This window comes from Musca domestica, unplaced genomic scaffold (genome assembly GCF_030504385.1).
Source record: "Musca domestica strain aabys unplaced genomic scaffold, Musca_domestica.polishedcontigs.V.1.1 29, whole genome shotgun sequence".
NCBI lineage: Eukaryota > Metazoa > Arthropoda > Insecta > Diptera > Muscidae > Musca > Musca domestica.
The window spans coordinates 2,441,896-2,462,058 of NW_026712296.1; the positions used below are offsets into that span (position 1 = coordinate 2,441,896).

At 35.3% G+C, this 20,163-nt stretch overlaps 2 protein-coding genes across 4 annotated transcripts in view; both read right to left on the minus strand.

Moving 5' to 3' along the window:
- LOC101893012 (uncharacterized) overlaps positions 1-20,163 on the minus strand; it is a 186,609-nt gene that overhangs the window by 14,888 nt on the left and 151,558 nt on the right. The window lies entirely within an intron of this gene.
- On the minus strand, positions 3,816-6,958 carry LOC101890999 (DNA ligase 1). Its single transcript, XM_005180806.4, has one exon. The coding sequence runs from the start codon at positions 6,544-6,546 to the stop codon at positions 3,988-3,990; it is 2,559 nt and encodes an 852-aa protein (XP_005180863.3). The 5' UTR covers positions 6,547-6,958; the 3' UTR covers positions 3,816-3,987.

The window sequence follows — 20,163 nt, forward strand, 5'->3', positions numbered from 1 at the left end:
ATTGCTTTGAAATTCTTAAAATAGTCAGTTGGAAATAAAGGAAAAAACATAAATATTTAACAAATAACAATTTTAATTATCAATAGAAAATTTAATAGTCTTATTGAGCGCCAAAGCTAATCATGTATGCTGACCACCGGTTGTCCAACTATGGCTACTGAATGCATTGTCAATTACATGGTACAAGGCATCATACCCAAGCAATTATCTGGTATCTTCTTAATACGGGAACATCTGCTGCGGCAAAACAACAACAATGGCATAATGAAGATGGTGATGACATGATTTTCCATCTTAAATCGAATACAAAGCTGTTGATATGTGGCATACAGGTTAATAGCTGACCACCAAGCTCACAGAAAGAGGTTGTACATAGTCATAGATCAAGCACGCGACATTTAACAATGATCACAAACAAATGCAATTGAAACTCTTGGCAATGAATGAAGATTCAGATGCTGGTGCCAGATATGAGAAACGTACATTAAATTATTTATTCACCTTGTTTATGATTCGCAAAGTATAGGTATTTCAAATATTTGTTGATCCTAATATGTACTTTTCGCAGACTAAAATAATCATCAGGTAATGTTTATGGAACATTTTTCATTAAAACGCAAGCTTTTGGATATGTTTTCTATCTTTGAAAATGGATGAATTTCTATTATATATGTGAATTGGCTGTGAATAGCAGACAATCGCCTAAGATCAGTCCAATTATCAATTCAATTGGCAATAATGTTCGAGATATCGTCCTGGTGTTGTGAGGCTTCTAATTACAAATTCATAGAAAAAGTGGATATTTGTTATTTCTTGCTTTGGCATAAGGACAACCACTTGTTGTTTCTCTATTCTTTTAGGTAAATGCGACATCTACTTTGATATCGAGAATATATGGATAAACATGTAAGGAAAAGTCAAAAGTCGGGCTGGGCCGACTATATGATACCCATACCACTATGCATATTTAGTAGAGCTCCGTAACAAAAGAATTTATTTGAAGTATATTATACCACCTATTCACTTTAGAGCAGTTGTAATTTGGTTTCAGAGGGAACAATTTATGGGGGGCATATCCAATTCTGATTCGATTTTGACGGAGAAAAATGAATCTTTTATATCAAATAACATTGCTACAGAGTGCATGATATTACTTCGAGAAGGATTATATTAAAACCATTAAAGGAAGTCCTAAAGTCGGACGGGGCCGACTTTATGATACCCTACACCACTTTGCTAATTTAGCAGAGCTCCACATAACAATTAAAAAATTTTATGGGAGAATTCAATCATACACGCTATGATTATAATTGTAATTTAAAGTTCAAAGGACTAAATATGCCGAAGCATTTGTATCTTTTAAATTCGGACTTGTATTGCCCATTTGGTGCAAAATAAATTTGAAATCAGATAAAGATATATATGGGACCTATATCCAAAATTTAGCAAAGATATTTCTAAGCTGTATTTCATATATTTCCCTGAATATCGTTGTTACGGAGTGCATATTACGGCTGTGGGTAACAAATATAACAAATCGTATGACCAATATATATGGGAGCTATAGCTATAACTGGACCGATCTTCACCAAATTTGGCATACATGTGCCAAATACCATCCCATTTGGGCAAATATTAGACGTTTGGTGTACAATACAAATAAATCGGACGAAGTTATATATGGGAGCTTTATCCAACACTGAACCGAGCATACTTATTTTCAGGCCTAATTTGGTTGTATGTGCAAAATTCCATACTATTCGGGCTGACATTACGCTTTTGGTGCACAATAAAAGGCAAATCGGACGAAGATATATGTGGGAGCTAAATCTAATTTTTTACCGATTATCTCCCATTTCAATAGGGTTCATCCTTGGGCCAAACAAATGATTTGTGCAAAACTTCATCTGGATCGGGTAATAAATGCGAACTGTACTTTGTTCACAAAAATACATGGACAGACTGACGGACGGACTGACATGCATAAATCAACTCAGAAAATGATTCTATGGAGATCCTCAAAAGTAACTATAGGTCTATCTCGCTTCCTTCTCCATGTTACAAACAAATGTACAAAGACATAATACCCTGACCACTATGTGGTGTAGGGTATAAATATATATCGGAGCCGAGTTCCACAAATTGGAAACGTTCGTCCCGAAATTTACTCCATTTGGGCTGATATTAGCTTTTATATGCACAATAAACCCGAAATCGGATTAAGGAAATATGTATGGGAGATTTATCCAAATCTTAGCCGATCTCGATAAAATTTGCCAAAAGTACTTCCGAGCTCTACATGATATCTGGTACCAAATATCATTGTTGTCGAATATATATTACGAATGTGAGTGACTTAAACACCAAATCGGATGAAACATATATATGGGAGATATAGCTATATCTGAACCGTTTTTCACCAAATTTGATGTACTTCCTTCTAACTGGATTCGGCCGCATGTGCCAAAATTCAGGTCATTTGGACTGATATTGGCTATTTGGTGTACAGTTAACCCAAAATCGGCTGAATATACATCCAAATCTGAACCGATCTTGATAAGATTTGGCAGAGGTATTTCTGTGCTGTATGTGATATCTGGTACCAAATATCATTGTTGTCAAATGCATATTACGCTTGTGCGGGACTTAAACGCCAAATCGGATGAAACGTATATAACACTTATATCTGAACCGATCTTCACCAAATTTGATGTACTTGCTTCTAGGCTGAATTCAGTTGGATGTGCCAAAATTCAGGTCATTTGGGCCATTTGGTGCACAATTAACCCGAAATCGGTAGATGTTATATGGAAGCTATATCTAAATCTGATCCGATTATCACCAATTTCAATTGGGTTCGTCCTTGAGCCAAACAAATATTGTTTGGAAAATTTTATCTCATTCGGATAATAAATGCGACCTGCATTTTGTTCGCAATAATACATGGACAGACGGACGGACGGACTGACATGCATAAATCGACTCAGAAAGTGATTCTATGAAGATCCACAAAAGTCTCCATGTAACAAACAAATGCTCAAAGACATTATACCCTTGTTATAATTGTTAAATAAACTCACAAAGTTATTCTGACTCAAATATAAGATTTTATCTATCACGAGCTCTTGTTTACACCAAACTTGTTTTCATAAAACAAACTATTTCGATTTCTAATTAGTCAAATAAAACGTGTAATTTAGTTTAGTAATTCTGACGAAAAGTGTGACACAAATCATCAAAAAAAAAAAAAACGAATATCTGGATGTACCTACATGGACAGTTCAACGCATAGATGTTTCCTACAAACTGGGGACCCAAACTTCCAATTTACAGAAAATTCGGATTAAAATTGTGACTAAAACAAACAAAAAACCTGAACCTACTTCATTTCGTTCCGAAGCAAGAATGATTTCACACACACGGATTGACAGACAGCGAGCGGACACTACTAAATCGATTTAAAATTTTACGCTGATCAAGAATATATACTTTACGAAATGACAAACTTAATATACCTTCCATTCTATTGTGGAGGGTATAATAATACATTTCTAGCCAGTTTTTTATACGAAAAAATAATTGCATTAAGATTTTTAGTGTACAGTCCAAAGCGTTTAGATCGCTCAGTAAGCAGAATTTATCATTCATATCCACATTATTTTTAATTATTTAAGAAGAAAGGCTAAAGAACACATCTTAGGGAATACCAAAGAAAATTTATACTCACTTCCCTATAATCGTCTGTTTCACTTTAGGGAATGTATAGCCTATTTCCCGATTAATTCGTACTGGCACCAAAGACTAAAAATGTACTCTTATGTGTTTAAATATATAAAATATGTTTTTTAATCAAAATCCTTACATTAATAGATTCGAAGTAAAACAATTAACTCCGATATTTCTTACTTTGTAAATGTTTATTGTTTCTGTTTTGCATGTATAATAATAAATGTTTAAGATTACAATCAAACAATTAATTTTTCAATTTCAATAGAAATCATCATCGATGACATTTTGACGACTTTGTTGATTCTTAATTTGATCTTGTGAATTGTACATATACGCCACCTCACGACCAGTAGTTGCCATTTCAGGTGTTTTATCATCTCGTATTCTTATGAAACGTGGGAATCTAAGAGAAATACCCTTTTCTGGATCCGCAATACCAATTGCCGCTTTATGAATGGGACTTATTGACAGATCAGCGCACTTCACTTCCCATACTTGAACGGGTTCAAACCAATCATCCGGTTCTAAAGAACTGTCACATGCTATGTAAGATTTTTTCGTTGGTACTACATGATTTTTAAAGAATTCAGCATGTGTTTGTAAACTTTCGTCCGAGAAGCCAGTTCCGATTTTGCAAATACTTTGATATTCTTCATTTTCGTCGTCATAGCAGGCGAGTAGGAATCCACCATAACTTCCTGTACGTTTGCCCTTGCCGCGATAACCACCAATGACAACTAAATCCAAGGAATCTCCACAGCCAGCCAAATAATCTTTTTTAAGTTTTAGCCAATTTCTGGAACGTCTAGCAATCTCATATGTGGCATCTTTTTGCAGGGTCTTTACCATCAAACCTTCACAGTTACCCTTAATGGATTCTTCAAGGAATGCCTGAACTTCATCCACATCACTGGTGTCCATTGCATGAGCAAAGTGCCACATTCCCTCTGTTTCATTGAAATTCTCCTTCATTAGTTTTCTGCGATCCGCAAATGGTTTTGTTACCAATGGCTCACCATTCAAGTACAGCAAATCGAAAGCATAAACACAGACCTGTACCTTTATTTCTCCTACATCGACATTCTTACGTTTTCTCGTCGTCAACACCTGGAATGGTAAAATCATTTTCTGTTCCACATCCCAGGCGACAATTTCACTGTCAATGATGTACGACTTGACACCACTTTTCGAAAATTCTCCTATTCTACAAATAATATCTGGATATTTGGTGGTATTATTTTCTTGATTACGTGAAAATATTGAAATTACACCATTTTCATCGCAATGTATTTGAGCTCTCTCACCATCGTATTTGAACTCGCAGGTTATGGTGAGGCCGTCAAAACGTTCCAGAACTTCCGAAACACCTTTAGTTGGTTGTGCCAACATGGGTTTGATAGGCACACCCGGCAACATGGGACAGCGTTCCTCAATCTCGTCGATGCCATGCTCCAATAGTGTGGGTATGATTTTATCATAATTTGGACACTGACAATAAGTGGTCTTTAGGATTAATGTTACCTCATCGATTTCACTTTTTAGTTTTTCTTCTCCCATTTTCTTCATTTTATCCATATACTTGCTTTTGACAATCCCAGTTGCCACAGCATTTATCAAACTCTGTTCAGCAATGCCAATGCGCAGTTTGCCAATAAGCGATCTGATAAAGAATCTTGCTTCTGATCCTCGACAAGCTATAAATATGTCCTTAATGGGTGTCACCTTATTCTTACCCGGTGCATTTGCTATGTCTTTAAGTTTTTTAAAAACTCCCGATATCGTTAATGGGGCTGGTTTGAACATCATACGTTGGGCCATACGAGATTGTTCAGCTACGATGCCCAAATCACCGGTAATATGTGTTTGCGATTTAATGAAATCCATTTTACGTCCGGTTGTATCACAAATGATTTTCATCAATGTCGTTTCGGCAACGCCAAGTTCCAGGCCCTCATAGGCCGGTGCCAATTGGTTAATGGATAAATAAATGCTAGCTAGCAAATCATCTGGATTGGTAACTATAACAGAACTAAAGAAATTTCCCAATATTTCAACCATTTTCAAACGTCCTCGAGTCTCTTCAATCAATTGGAACGTACGAGTTAGGGCTAAATATGGAATTTTTTCACCTTTCCTCCAAGCAGCATCGTTGAGTGGATGGTAATTCGACTTGTCCGGATTATAGTCGGTTGTAATGCTATCCACTTTTTTATCATTCAATTGAAGGCACATTGTTTTTTGTGGTGGCTTTTCGGGAGAAATGTCTGTCTTCTCTTCCTTTTTGACCTCCACTGGGATGGTTTCACTTTTTACATTATTGTTAATCGATTTCTCATTCTCCTTACTTCCAGGGCTAGTTTCAGTCTTAATCTCAGTTTTGATTGCCTTTGCCGCATTGCCAGTTGATGACTCCTGGTCAGATTTTCTCTTTACCGGTGTGTTGCTGGTTTTGTCCTTACTCTCCTTTTCGTTGGCATTTTCTGGTTTGGTTACTACTTTTTTCTTTGTTTCCGTATTGGCTGTTTGGTCTTTTGGCTTGAAAAATGATGTTATATTTCGTTGAGACATTATTCCACTGACCAAACTAAGATTGTTCAACAATCTACGACTTTTGTTTTTATTATTATCAACAAGAAGAAAAAACCGCCAACTCTCTGTCAGTGCCAATTGATGTTTATTTATTTCTCTGTCGCTGCTTTGTGTCTCTGCTTGGCCATTCAGTGTTGTATAATATGGTACTTTCGTAGTAGCTGGTCGTATTGTTGCTGCGTCGGTTTTTAATTTGAAAAACACTCTGCGAATGAGAAAGCGATTCATTGGTGTTTTGCAAAAATATTTACATTCCTCTATGCGCTGTGTTAATTTACGTAGAATTTCATGTATGTTGTTTGCGAATGTACAGAAGGAAAACGAATGAAAGAACGCGCAAAACAGCGCAATTGAAGGGAAACAATTTCTGGTGTTGCCATATCTTTACAATTTCTACAGTATTATGACACTCCATAAGTCAGACAAGAAGAAAAGCAGCATGCCTTTGCAATTATTTTGTATTGCTTTAATAAGAGCAAACAGACAGAATGTGCCTGTGTTCTTCTCTATGAGCGCATAATTATCTGCTCTTCTAAGTGTGTTACCCTGTTTTCTATTTAATGCCAGAAAACAACCACAGGCAGACTCAGAGAAAATTAAAAATACTAGTAGTGTATGGCGAATTGGGTGAATAAAAAATAAAAAAATATTGGGGAAATGTTGAATTATAAATTTAAGACGAACAATTTCGACTTTATGTCTTATCTCCAGAACTGAATACAAAAGGATTAATTTGAAAGCTATAAGAAGAGTTTAAAAGTGAGTTTGATGGGTTTTAAGCAAATATTTGAGTCTCGCCTTAAGATTTAAATATTAATATACTGTAAAAATGTTAACATAGACTAATGAATATATAGACGATGGAACGCAGGATTCCAAAATTGGACCTTGTCCATCGAAAAAGTATTTCTATCTTAAGGTCAACCCATTGGGTTTGATATATCCAAGTATCCATTATCTTCTGTGACCTAAAATAATGTATGTTCCAAATTGTTATGTTGAACAGAAACATTTCAGTTTTCAATTACTAATTTTCGTAAAACGCTTAAATTATGTGTCGGTGTAGAGCAGCCTTAACGCTAAACTATGGTGCTTTAGGCCAAACAAGACTGTATGGAAATAAAAACCCCGTTTCCTGTTGGCTTCGAATCCCGGTTTCCTTTTTAGTAAATTTAATTTGTTTATTAATTTTGACTGTAATCACATCTGTAATAGCTTTGAAACTTTTTGCGCGGATACTATTAAGCAGCTCAGAACACATTGTTAATAGATTCCTATTTGCTTAGATTTATTACATTCAATAATTACCGTACTTGACACGCCAACGTTGAGAGAAAAATAAATTTCCCAACATTGTTTAGTTTTTCTCATGAACGTTTGCAAAAGTTTCTCAAAAGAAAGGCAAGTTTGTACTCTGGTTAATATTACAAATAATTTACTTACTGTTGTTGTTTTCTTTTTGAAAATTAAATATTTATTTTATATATTATTCCTCACGCTATCTACACCTACATATTCAGCTAATTGGGCTGCAATGGGTTGTTCAGTAATATCATTTGGCTCATTGACTCGATCATTCTGAGATAGTTGCCATTCCACAGTTTCCATGGTGGTCTTTCGACATTGTTCAGTTCATTTGATGCTGCACTTTGTAGAGTTATCGGTCTTTTGCAAAAATCTGTGTCACAGGAAATTGTGATATTCTGAACATTTTCGTTCTCAGTATCTCATTTGGAACACAAACATCTTTGCAGATGATTTCTTTTTTTTATTGAATTCAAGTAAAAATTGAGGAAAATTTATTTAATGAGATTATTTCAATTTCATTTGTAACGAATATTATCATTATCTTGGGAATTTTTTTATTTGAGATTACATTTTGTAAGCGATCACCGACAAAAATGTTTACAGATTGTTCTTCACTGAAGGGGTAAATTCAAGCTACTGATTTTTTGCATGGCATTCATTGAAGCTGAGTTGCGATCAATCGGCTTGTATTTGTGCATCTATGAAGAAGACTACTACTCTAGCGGAGAGTTTTTTTTTTTTTTTTGTAAATATGTGTTTGTATGCAAATGTAGTTTATTGTTTTCAAAATGTACCCTATATAGAATTTGCATTGTTCTAGGAAGATTTTCTATGTTGAGAGAGAATTTTGATACAGATGGAAAAACAGTGTTGATAAAATGTTTAATGGCCTAGACAAAATCCTATTGCCTAATTATCGGCAAGTCAAGGACCTGCCCATTATAGGATCATGTTAATATTAAACATCGCTAAATGTTCGTTCCAATTCGAGTCACTCAATTTTTCTATACCGAATAGGAGCATGTAGGCTTTTTCCGTTGCCGAGTACACTTTTAGTTTTGAAATGTATTATGGCAGACTTCGTAAGAAGAACATAAATTATGAGATTCTAAAATTTATCTAATGAGCAACAATAATATATGGTCGCTCTATAAAAATTCAGTGTGAATTCAAAGAGAGAGAGAGAGAGTGAGAGATATAGTATAATCTACGCTTAACATTAGTGTCATTCGAGTCGAAGTTGAAGATCATGTGCAGGGATAGCGTATTAGCTTTTTTGCTATATTATTTTTGGCTCTTCTTTGTATTCTCTCTTGACACATTGGCATTTATATTCTCTTAAGGGTGTATCCCAACACCCACTATATCTATTATATCCGGTGAGTTATCTTCAACTTTATTAACGCTCTATAGAAAATTTCATTTTGAAATGGGACTATTAGTCCAGTTAGATTAGTCATTTTAAATTGACTCGATTTTTAAATGAAACTTTTATACTTGCTTTGTTTGAAATTATATATACAGGGAGAGAGAAAGAACTACAACCAACTTTAGACTGCTGGCATTTCAAAGTCACTCGTCCGACAGCTGTTAAAATTATTCCAGTGACAGCCCATTATATAGTTTACAAGTGTGCATTTTGGTGAGAATTTTCCCAAAAAAAGTTATTCGTGATGGAATTCAAGCGTGATAGTGTAATTTCTTTATATTTGGCTGGGAAATCACAAGTGGCTATCGATAGAGCACTCCAACATTTAAATGTGAATATATCTTTTGTGTCTAGTACCATTGCTCATTACCGTGGTACTGTTAGCGTAGCCCGACGTCAAGGAAGTGGACGCAAGAAACCAGCAACATCAGCCGAAATGGTTCGAAAAGTAAAGAAACGACTTCATCGAAACCCGTGTCGCAGTGGCCGAAAAATGGCTCGTGAGTTGAACATATCGCAATTTCAATTCAATTCCATTCGACATATATTGAAAAATGAGATGGGGGTAAAGCCATTGAAATTCCAAAAAGTGGATGAACTTACACCGCAACAGAAAGAAAATAGACTCAAAAGAGCTAAAGAGTTGCTTCGCTTGGCCGAAAGTGGTGAACTGCGTAATTTGGTTTTTCGATGAGAAAACATTCGTTGTCCAGCAGTTAGCAAACAAATAAAATTATCGTGTTTACTTGCCAAAGAGGTCAGCTGAAAATGTGCACCTTCGCTTCGGCCACCAGAACTCAAGCGCCGGCCATGGTGATGGTGTGGGCCGCCATAACAGCCGATGGTCGCTCTCCGCTCGTATTAATCGACCGTGGCGTCAGAATCAATGCCGAATATTATCGAGAAATTCTGGAGGGTGTATTAAAGCCTTGGGCACGCAAACATTTTGGTCGCAAACCTTGGACATTCCAAGAGGACTCAAAACCATCGAGTGGGGCGTGCTGAGTGCACTCGAGAATGGTTACCAAATTAGGTTCCTCGCTTCATTTCCACAATGATGAAAAAAATCTCCGGATACCAATCCGTTGGGCTATTGTGTCTGGATTATTTTGGAAAGCAAGGTTGGCACTAAAAAATACCAAAGTGTCGATCACCTCAAGCAAGCGCTTCGCCGGGAATGGTCCAGAAGCAGGACAACATTCGGGTAGCATGTGACGGTTTCATTGGCCGTTTGAAGGTCATAATTCCTGCCAAAGCTGACCACTTCGAACAAATCTAAACTTATTTAAAATTTGATGCTATTTCCGACATTTTTGCTTTCATTCAATAAAATTTAAAAAAATGTAAAAATTATGACGTTTGACTTTGTTGCAGTTTTTTTTATCTCACCCTGTATATATTTCATTCGATTTGGTTTTTCAGTCGCTCATATTCATAATATGCACTCCACAAGAATGATAACTGGTAACAGATATCAGATATAGCCCAGAATACCTCTGCCAAATTTTATCAAGATCGGTTCAGATTTGGATATAGCTACCATACATATCCTCAACCGAATTCGGGCTAATTGTGCGCCAAATGACCAATATCAGTTCAAATAACCTGAATTTTGGTACATCCGACCGAACTCAGTCTAGAAGCAAGTACATTAGTTTTGGAGAAAATCGGTTCAGATATAGCTTTAGCTCCCATATATATGTTTCATCCGATTTGGGTTTTAAGTCCCTGACATTCGTAATATGCATTCGACAACAATGATATTTGGTAACAGATATCTTATAGAGCTCGGAAATATACCTTTGCCAAATTTAATCGAGATCTTTAATCCGATTTCAGGTTTATTGTGCAAATAATGGCTAATATCAGCCCAAATGGAGCGAATTTCGGGACGTACGTTTCCATTTGGTGGAACTCGGTTCCGATATACATGTTTTTGATATAATCCTTTCCGAAGTGATATCATGCACTCTATAGCTATGTTATTTGGTATAAAAGATAAAAATAACCCCGTCAAATTTTGTGAAAATCAGTTCAGAATTGGATATGTCTCCCATTCCCTCTGAAACCAAATGATGCTGCTCTAAAGCCAAAAGTTGATAGGTGATATGATTTACAACAAATAAATACTTTTGTTACGGGAGCTCTACTAAATATGCGTAGTGGTGTAGGGCATCATATAGTCCGACTTTTGACTTTTCCTTACTGGTTTTCATTTTACATTTCCTATTGTTTCAATGGATGTTCTTCGAATTCCAAAAAAAAAAAAATGAAGAACAAAAAGAGAGAATGACAACAAAAAAGAAATAATTGCATTAATTATTGAGATTTTTTTTGTTTATTCAAGTAGATTATTGAATATTATATACTCTGGACGTTATATGCATATGTGTATGGGTGTATATGGGAATGGCATCATTAAACCATCATTGTGTGAGTTCAACTTCTGTCTACTCTTGGGTGTTCCATGATCCGATTTGTTTATGTTTTCAATTTGTTTTTTTTTTGTTAAATTGTTTATTTAATAGTCTTTCAGAGATAATTTCAATGTTTATGTCGTTGCGATTCTTTTGCGGGAGAGATAGCGGCAAAACGGATGAGTTGTCTTAGGTTTTGCCCTGTGAGGGGCACGAAATATAGAAAATATTTGCATAATAAGCAAAATGATATTGAATTTATTTTAGCAATAGGAAGTTGCAGGAAATGTGCAGATTTCCGTTTAAATTGAAAATGAAAATGCAAGAATTTTGTAAATTAAGCGAAGTAAATGACATTCAGAATAGAGAGATGGAAGTGGAAGCTGGGAGAATGGTTTTGACTAAACAGTTGGCAGTCAAGTAATAACAGCATCATGGCCCTGCCAAACCAGCTGACTACCAAATGTAATGTCAAAATGCAAGATGTCCAATGTCTACGGCCAAAATGTTTGCGTGCCCAAAGCTTTAATACACCCACCAGAATATTTTCGTGATAACATTCGGCATTTATTCTGATGCCACGGTCGATTAATACGAGCGGAGAGCGACCATCGGCTGTTATGGTAGCCCACACCATCACCATGGCCATCGCTTGAGTTCTGGTGGCCAACTGAAGGTGCACATTTTCAGCTGACCTTTTTCATCACCATTGACCATTTTGTTTGTTTACAAACTGCTGGACAACTAGAATACCAAATTCGGCAGTTCATCAGTTTCGGCTTTCCGAAGCAACTCTTTAGCTCTTTTGAGTCTACTTTCTTTCTGTTGCGGTGGAAGCTCTTACACTTTTTGGAATTTCAATGGCTTTATCCCGAGCTCATTTTTCAATATTTGCAATTTGGAATATTATCAAGTCGCTTCTTTACTATTCGCACCATTTCTGTTGATATTGCTGTTTTCGTCCGCCCACTTCCTTGACGTCGGGCTACGCTACCTGTATCACGGTAACGAGCGATGGTACGAGACACAAAAGATTTATTCACATTTGAATGCTGGAGTGCTCTAACGATAGCCACTTGTGATTTTCCAGCCAACTATAAAGAAATCACACTATTACGCTTGAATTCCATTACGAATAACTTTATTTCTGGAAAATTCTCACCAAAATGCTTTTGTACGATTGTAAACAATATACACCTAAGTCTGTTTTTACACGGTCTTTTTGTACGCGGTTTTGATATAACACGGTTTGAAAATTGAATGTTTTTAATTTTTTTACACGATTTTATTCCATTTAGCACGATTTGAAATGTTATGTACTTCAATTTTTAAATTTAAATTTAATTTTAACGCATTAAGATAACAGGTAAGCCAAAAAATATTTTGTATTTATTCAGTTATTTATGTTTTTTAATTTTGTTAAATATTTTATGTATCCCTAAAAGGAAATGTCAGATAAAAAACTAAAAGAGAAGGCAATTTCTTTGGAAACCAAGATTAACATTTTAGATCGCCTTCGAAATGGAGAAGGCTCAACTGCTCTTGGTAAAACATTCGCTTTAAATGAAGCCACAATAAGAACTATAAAGAAAAATGAAATTGCAATTAAGCAATCGGTGATTTCATGAATTCTTGTTCTTAAAAATTCTTGTTTTTCACTAATTTTAATAGGTTTTAGAGATTAGGAACAAATCACCCATTTTTGTATAAGACCAATGTCTTTACACGGCTTCTTCTGGAACCAATCTACCGTGTAAAAACAGACTTAGGTGTAATGAGCTGTCACGGGAATAATTTTAACAGCTGTAGAAATGACAGCAGTCTGAAATTGGTTGCAGTTTTTTATCTCATCCTCTATTAAGTTTGCCATTCCTTTTGTAATACCTCGAAATATACATTTTAGAGCCCACAAAGTAAGGAATTGTTTCAAATTTGGTATTTGAAGTTCGTAATGGATACTGCAGCCAATAACAGAAAATTGTCTGTGCAGGTCCACGTCTTCGATATTTTAATGATTTTAGCGACATTATTCGCCGGAATTGTTCCAAAGGTGGTATTTGAAGTTCGTAATGAATATTGCAGCCTATGACAGACAATTGTCTCTGCAGGTCCACGTCTTCGTATAGCCCTCATATAACGGCACCTCCCGTTATTCGGTATTTTGATGACTTTAGCGACATTATTCCCCGAAGTTGTTACAAATTTCGTATTTCATGTTCCTAATAGGTGCTACAGCCTTTGACAGAAAATTGTCTATACAGGTCCAGGTCTGATTTTAGCCACATTATTTACCGGATTTTTTCACGTTTCGTATTTGAATATTGTAATGGCTAATGACAAAAGTTGCCTATGCATGTCCACGTCTTCGTATAGACCCCAATATAACTATATATGGTATTTTTAAGATTTCAAAAGAATTTATAACGAATTTTATTTTTTTTTTGGAATTGTCCAAATTATTTCCAAATGGTGGAGGGTATCCATTCTCACACATTTTAGGTTAACCAGACACATTTAATATTTATTCAATACCTAAATCAATTCACACTCAATTACCAAATGTCCCCTGCATTGAACTCCCAACACCTCCATTGAAATTTGTCGATGCGGTGTTTATAACTTCCATGGTGTGTTTCGTCCAGTAAACAATAATCAAACACTACTGAGCCATTCCATAGAGTTGGCTAGGAAAAACAGAAGTGGCACCGACTACTGTCATTTCCTGTGCCAAATTTGCATGCACCACACTGGCAAGTAAATTCTGCAGTTACACATAATGTCTATACAAATTGTGCCGGCAATATCAACTCACAGTGGAATTGAAATGCAGAAAAATTATGTGTATACGATATTCCGATAATTTGTAAATGCGAATTAGTCGTAACGCTAAAATTTGCAGGTGCTAACAGAAATTGTAACCTTTTCGAAAAATATGAAAATTCAAGATATATTTTTATACCCTCAGCCTAATGACTAGAGAGGTTATACTGCTGCTGTCATTTCTAAACCACACGTCCGACAGCTGTTAAAATTATTCCAGTGACAGCTCATTATATTGTTTACAAGCGTACCAAAGCATTTTTGGTGAGAATTGTCCAGAAAAAAAGTTATTCGTGATGGAATTCAAGCGTGATAGTGTGATTTCTTTTTATTTGGCTGGAAAACCACAAGTGGCTATCGTTAGAGCACTCCAGCATTTAAATGTGAATAAATCTTTTGTGTCTCGTACCATCGCTCGTTACCGCGATACTGGTAGCGTAGCCCGACGTCAAGGAAGTGGACGGAAAAAAACAGCAATATCAGTAGAAATGGTTCGAAAACTAAAGAAGCGACTTCATCGAAGCCCGCGTCGCAGTGGCCGAAAAATGGCTCGTGAACTGAACGTATCGCAACATTCACTTTGGCAAATATTGAAAAATGAGCTCGGGGTAAAGCCATTGAAATTCCAAATAGTGCAAGAACTTACACCGCAACAGAAAGAAAAAAGACTCAAAAGAGCTAAAGAGTTGCTTCGATTGGCCGAATTTGGTATTCTGCGATGGGAAAACATTCGTTTTCCAGCAGTTTGTAAAGAAACAAAATGATCGTGTTTACTTGTCAAAGAGGTCAGATGAAAATGTGCACGTTCGGTTGGCCACCAGAACTCAAGATCCGGTCATGGCGATGGTGTGGGCCGCCATAATAGCCAATGGTCGCTTTCCGCTCGTATTAATCGACCGTGGCATCAGAATAAATGCTGAATATTATCGCGAAAATATTCTGGAGGGTGTATTAAAGCCTTGGGCACGCAAACATTTTGGTCACAGACCTTGGACATTCCAACAGGACTCACCACACGTCACCCAAGAATGGTTACAAAATGAGGTTCCTCGCTTCATTTCCAGCGTACAATGACCACCAAAATCTCCGGAAACCAATCCGTTGGGCTATTGTGTCTGGAGTATTTTGGGAAGCAAGGTTGGCACTACAAAATACCAAAGTGTAGATCACCTCAAGCAAGCGCGTCGCCGGGAATGGACCAAAATATCGCAGAGCAGACAGTAACATGGCCGTTTTAAGGCCATAATTCGTGCCAAATGTGAACAATTCAAACAAATTTAAACTTATTCTAAAATTTGATGCTGCTTCCGACATTTTTTGCTTTCATTCAATAAAATTAAAATAAGTAAAGAAGCTGTAAGTTCGGCCGGGCCGAACTTCGAATACCCTTCACCAATTGGTACAAATTTAACAATTTGCAAAAAAATAAAATCCTATAAAAAAAAAATAAAAACCTAATTAAAGTCAGATTTATTTGGAGGATCAAATGTTTTTATAGGAAAACATTTATTTACATTTTGAAAGTTTGCAAATTAAAACATTTAATGTTATTCCACAAGTAAACAAAGGAAAAAAAGTATTATTTTTATATTTTTCAAGAACTCAAGGGCTATTCTGAATACAAATGTGTTTTAAAGACTATCAGACTAAACAGCAAATTTATCATATTTTTTAGATTCAATTCAGATCAAGAGTTTATATTTTTGCCAAGGACTATCAAATTTTAGGCATTGATTTTTTTATTTTTATGGGTTTTTATATTTTTCCTAAATAATATCATTTATTTCAGCGTGGATTTTTCCACGGACTATCAGATATTCGAGCGTGGTTTTCCACGAATTATCGGTTTTAGGAGTCAATTTTTAATTTTTTATGTAAAGGCTGAATTTGTACGTTGTTTTCCCAAAGACTATAGGAATTTTTATATATTTTTATAAGATCTATAAGTGCATATTTTTTATTTTTTTAATTTCATTTTTTGCAATTTCTAAAGGTGGAATATTAATCCTTTTTTCAAAGTCCCTCGTTATGATTTTTTAGATTTATTTTTAAGGATTTTGCGTGGATTTTTATACCTCACATAGTGATAAGGGTATTATGTCTTTGTGCATTTGTTTGTAAATTGGAAAAGGAAACGAGATAGACCCATAGTTACTTCTAAGGATCTTCATAGGAATAATCACTTTCTGAATGTCAGTCCGTTTGTCCATGTATTTTTGTGAACAAAATCCAGGTCGCATTTATTAGCCGATTAAAATGAAAATTTCCAAACAATATTTGCTTGGCGCAAGGACGAAACCTATTGAAATTGGTGAGAATCGGTTCAAATTTAAATATAGCTCCCATATATATTTTCAACCGATTTCGGGTTAATTCTGCACCAAATGACCAATATCAATCCAAATGACACATCCGACCGAATGCAGTCTAGATGCAAGAACATCAAATATGGTGAAGATCGGTTCAGATATAGCGATAGCTCCCATATATATATTTCATCCAATTTGGTGTTTAAGTCCCTCACATTCGTAATGTGCACTCCAGAGCTCGAAAATACCTTTGCCAAATTTTATCGAGATCGGCTCAGATTTGGATATAGCTCTCATATATATCCTTAATCCGATTTCAGGTTTATTGTACAAATAATGACTGATATCAGGCCAAATGGAGTGAATTTCGGGACTTATGTTTCCATTCCGCAACATTTTTTTAGTAATTATTCTTCTCGAAGTGATATCATGCACTCTATAACAATGTTATTTGGTATAAAAGATAAAAATGTATCCGTCAAGTTTGATGATAATCGATTCAGAATTGGATATGCTTTCCATATATTAGTCCCCTCTGAACCCAAATTATAACTGCTCTAAAGACAAAGGTTGAAAGGTGGTATGATCTACTTCAAAAAAATGTCCAATATAGATTCTTTTGTTACGGGAGCTCTACTAAATATGAATGGTGGTGTAGGGTATAATATAGTCGGCTCCGTCCGACTTTTGACTTTTCCGTACTGGTTTAAATATTTTAAATGACTTCTATATACTTTTAATGACTCTCAGCGAGGATTTTTAGCCTGATTTTCCGTATTTTTTTCTCGCACTCTCGGCCCGGATTTTTCGAGGAATCTATCAGTTTTATAAGCGTGCATTTTTTATATATTTTACAAGGACAATTGCGTGGATTTTTATACCGATGTACTAAGTTTGAACGAGATCTTATTTTATATTCGTCCCAACAGTTCGTGTCAGGCGTTTTCATCACTCAAAATGCACGTTTTGTTCGGTTTGAGAAAAATTATTTTAACAAAACTTCATACGTCGTACTAAATTGTATGACATTCAAGGTTTTATATATTATTCAAGTTTTTTCTTTTAAGGAAAGAATAATAGGAACATTTTATAACTTTTACACCAAAAAGCCTTCAAAATCTTTAGGCTTCAAGTTTGCCGAGGAGGATATGAGTAAAACCATTGCACAATGGACCCACATCAAATTTCTGCCCAAAACTATTTCAAAGTTTCCATATGTAAACCCTAGATTCCGGGATTCCATGTATATCCCTTACAATTTAGTATGTATTGGGATACTATAATTGTAAGGGATACCAAATCCATATCTTAATCACAGACACCTAAAGTGACCTCATAATCAAATTTCAGGATTTCAGTCCTATTCCTTTACCCAATATCAAATTTAGTACTTTTCGTACAATTATAGTACACATATCTAAAATCACCCCCATATCTCACCTGCAGATATCAAAAATAAAACTCAAAATCAACTTTGAAGTATCCAGCCCTATCCCTTCACTCAATACCAAATGTAGTACCATTTGGACTTTTCGTACAATTATAGTGCCCAATACCAAATTGTACCGAAAATAGTACTATATAGAACTATTCGTGCACTCTTTATTACAACCCTACCACCAACAAAAAAGGTCCAGTTTAGTTCCATTTAGTAACGTTCACACACTTATGGTCTGCAAGAATGTAAAAGTTTTTACTACGATAACCTATTTTCCCTTTATGATATCGTAGAAAATTGCAAAACCAGTAGATTTTTGCAAGTTTTGGAACAGACCATTAAACCTTAAAAACTTCCTTGATATAACAAACTCACTTTCCAATCTCAATTCGCATGCCATATTTGAAGTTTTTAGCTCTATCCGATCACATAATATCAAATGGTACCATTAGAAGTTTAATACTATTTTAGAACTTTTCGTAATTCACTTTATGTGTGGTGCATTCCGTCAGCGACTTTCCTTCCATATTTCAGAATTTGATCTCTCCGTTTGCTCACTATCCTTATCCTTTTGAGTACGAATTTCCATAAAACCCAGCCTTATCACACGCCTACATGCCAAAACTGAGACTCGTGCAAAATTTCAAGATTCTAGTTTCAACCGTTTCTTTTGGGCTTTGATTTTCGTTCAGTCAGTTAGTCAGTTATTGCACTCCTCTTTTATTAATATAGATTATCGCCCGATCGACCTCGTCTGACTCTAACCTTTGATCCTACATATTTTTCAGTTTTATTGATATATATATTTTTAAACTTCATTAAATTGGGTGTTTCACACATTTTAATTATGACATTTTTATCTAAGACTTCCCAATATGATGGCTTATTTTTAAGCTGACCTCATGCGACACAAAATTGCTACGTATATTGACTGTATTGTGTATGTTAAGGGCAGGGATTTTCCAATGAATTTAAATTTTCAAGCAGATATTTAGCGACACTTACAGATGTCTTTTAATTTCTGTCGTTTTTTTTCAAAAAAAAAAAAAAAAAAAAAAAAAACCGGCAAGGAATTGAGGTTATGTGAACATATATTTTACAAAATATGCAACATCACATAATAATCTCAAGTCATTTATATTTCATACTTATGACGCTTGACAATGTATGGCTGTATTCATGGAGACAAACATTTTTTACAGTGTCGTGCAAAATTATTAAAAAAATGTGAAAGCAAATACTCCAAGAAATTCTCTGATTCTGATAAAGGTTAGTTATTTTCTTTTTTATTTTTAAATTTTATTTTCTTTTTTATTTTTTACCATACCGGTAATGCAGAAAGAACTTTGTTTTTATTACCTTTTAATGGGTTGTTCGACTCTACAAGCTTCTACGTTTTTGCTGGGTAAATAACATTTTTAAACTAAACTATTCATTATACCCTACACCACAAGGTGGTCAGGTTATTATGTCTTTGTGCATTTGTTTGTAACAGGCAAAAGGAAACGAGATAGACCCTTAGTTCCTTTTTATGATCTGCATAGAAACACATTCTGAGTCGATTTATGCATGTCCGTCCGTCCGTCCGTCTGTCCATGTATTTTTGTGAACAAAGTACAGTTCGCATTTATTACCCGATCCAGATGAAATTTTGCACAAATCATTTGTTTGGCACAAGGCCGAACCCTATTGAAATTGGAGATAATCGGTATAAATTTAGATATAGCTCCCATATATATCTTCGTTTGCCTTTTATTTGCCTTTTATTGTGCACCAAACGTGTAACATCAGCCCGAATAATATGGAATTTTGCACATACAACCAAATTAGGCCTGAAAATAAGTATGCCAAATTTGATCGAAATCGGTTCAGATATAGCTATAGCTCCAATATATAATTTTCATCCGATTTGTTATTTTAGTCCTCCGCAGCCGTAATATGCACTCTGTAACAACAATATTTAGGGAAATATACCAAATACAGGTCAGAAATACCTTTGTTGATTTTTATCGAGATCGATTCAGATTTGGATATATCTCCCATATATAACTTCGTCCGATTTACTTTTCATTGTGCACCAAACGTCTAATATTTGCCCAAATGGGATGAAATTTGGCACTTACG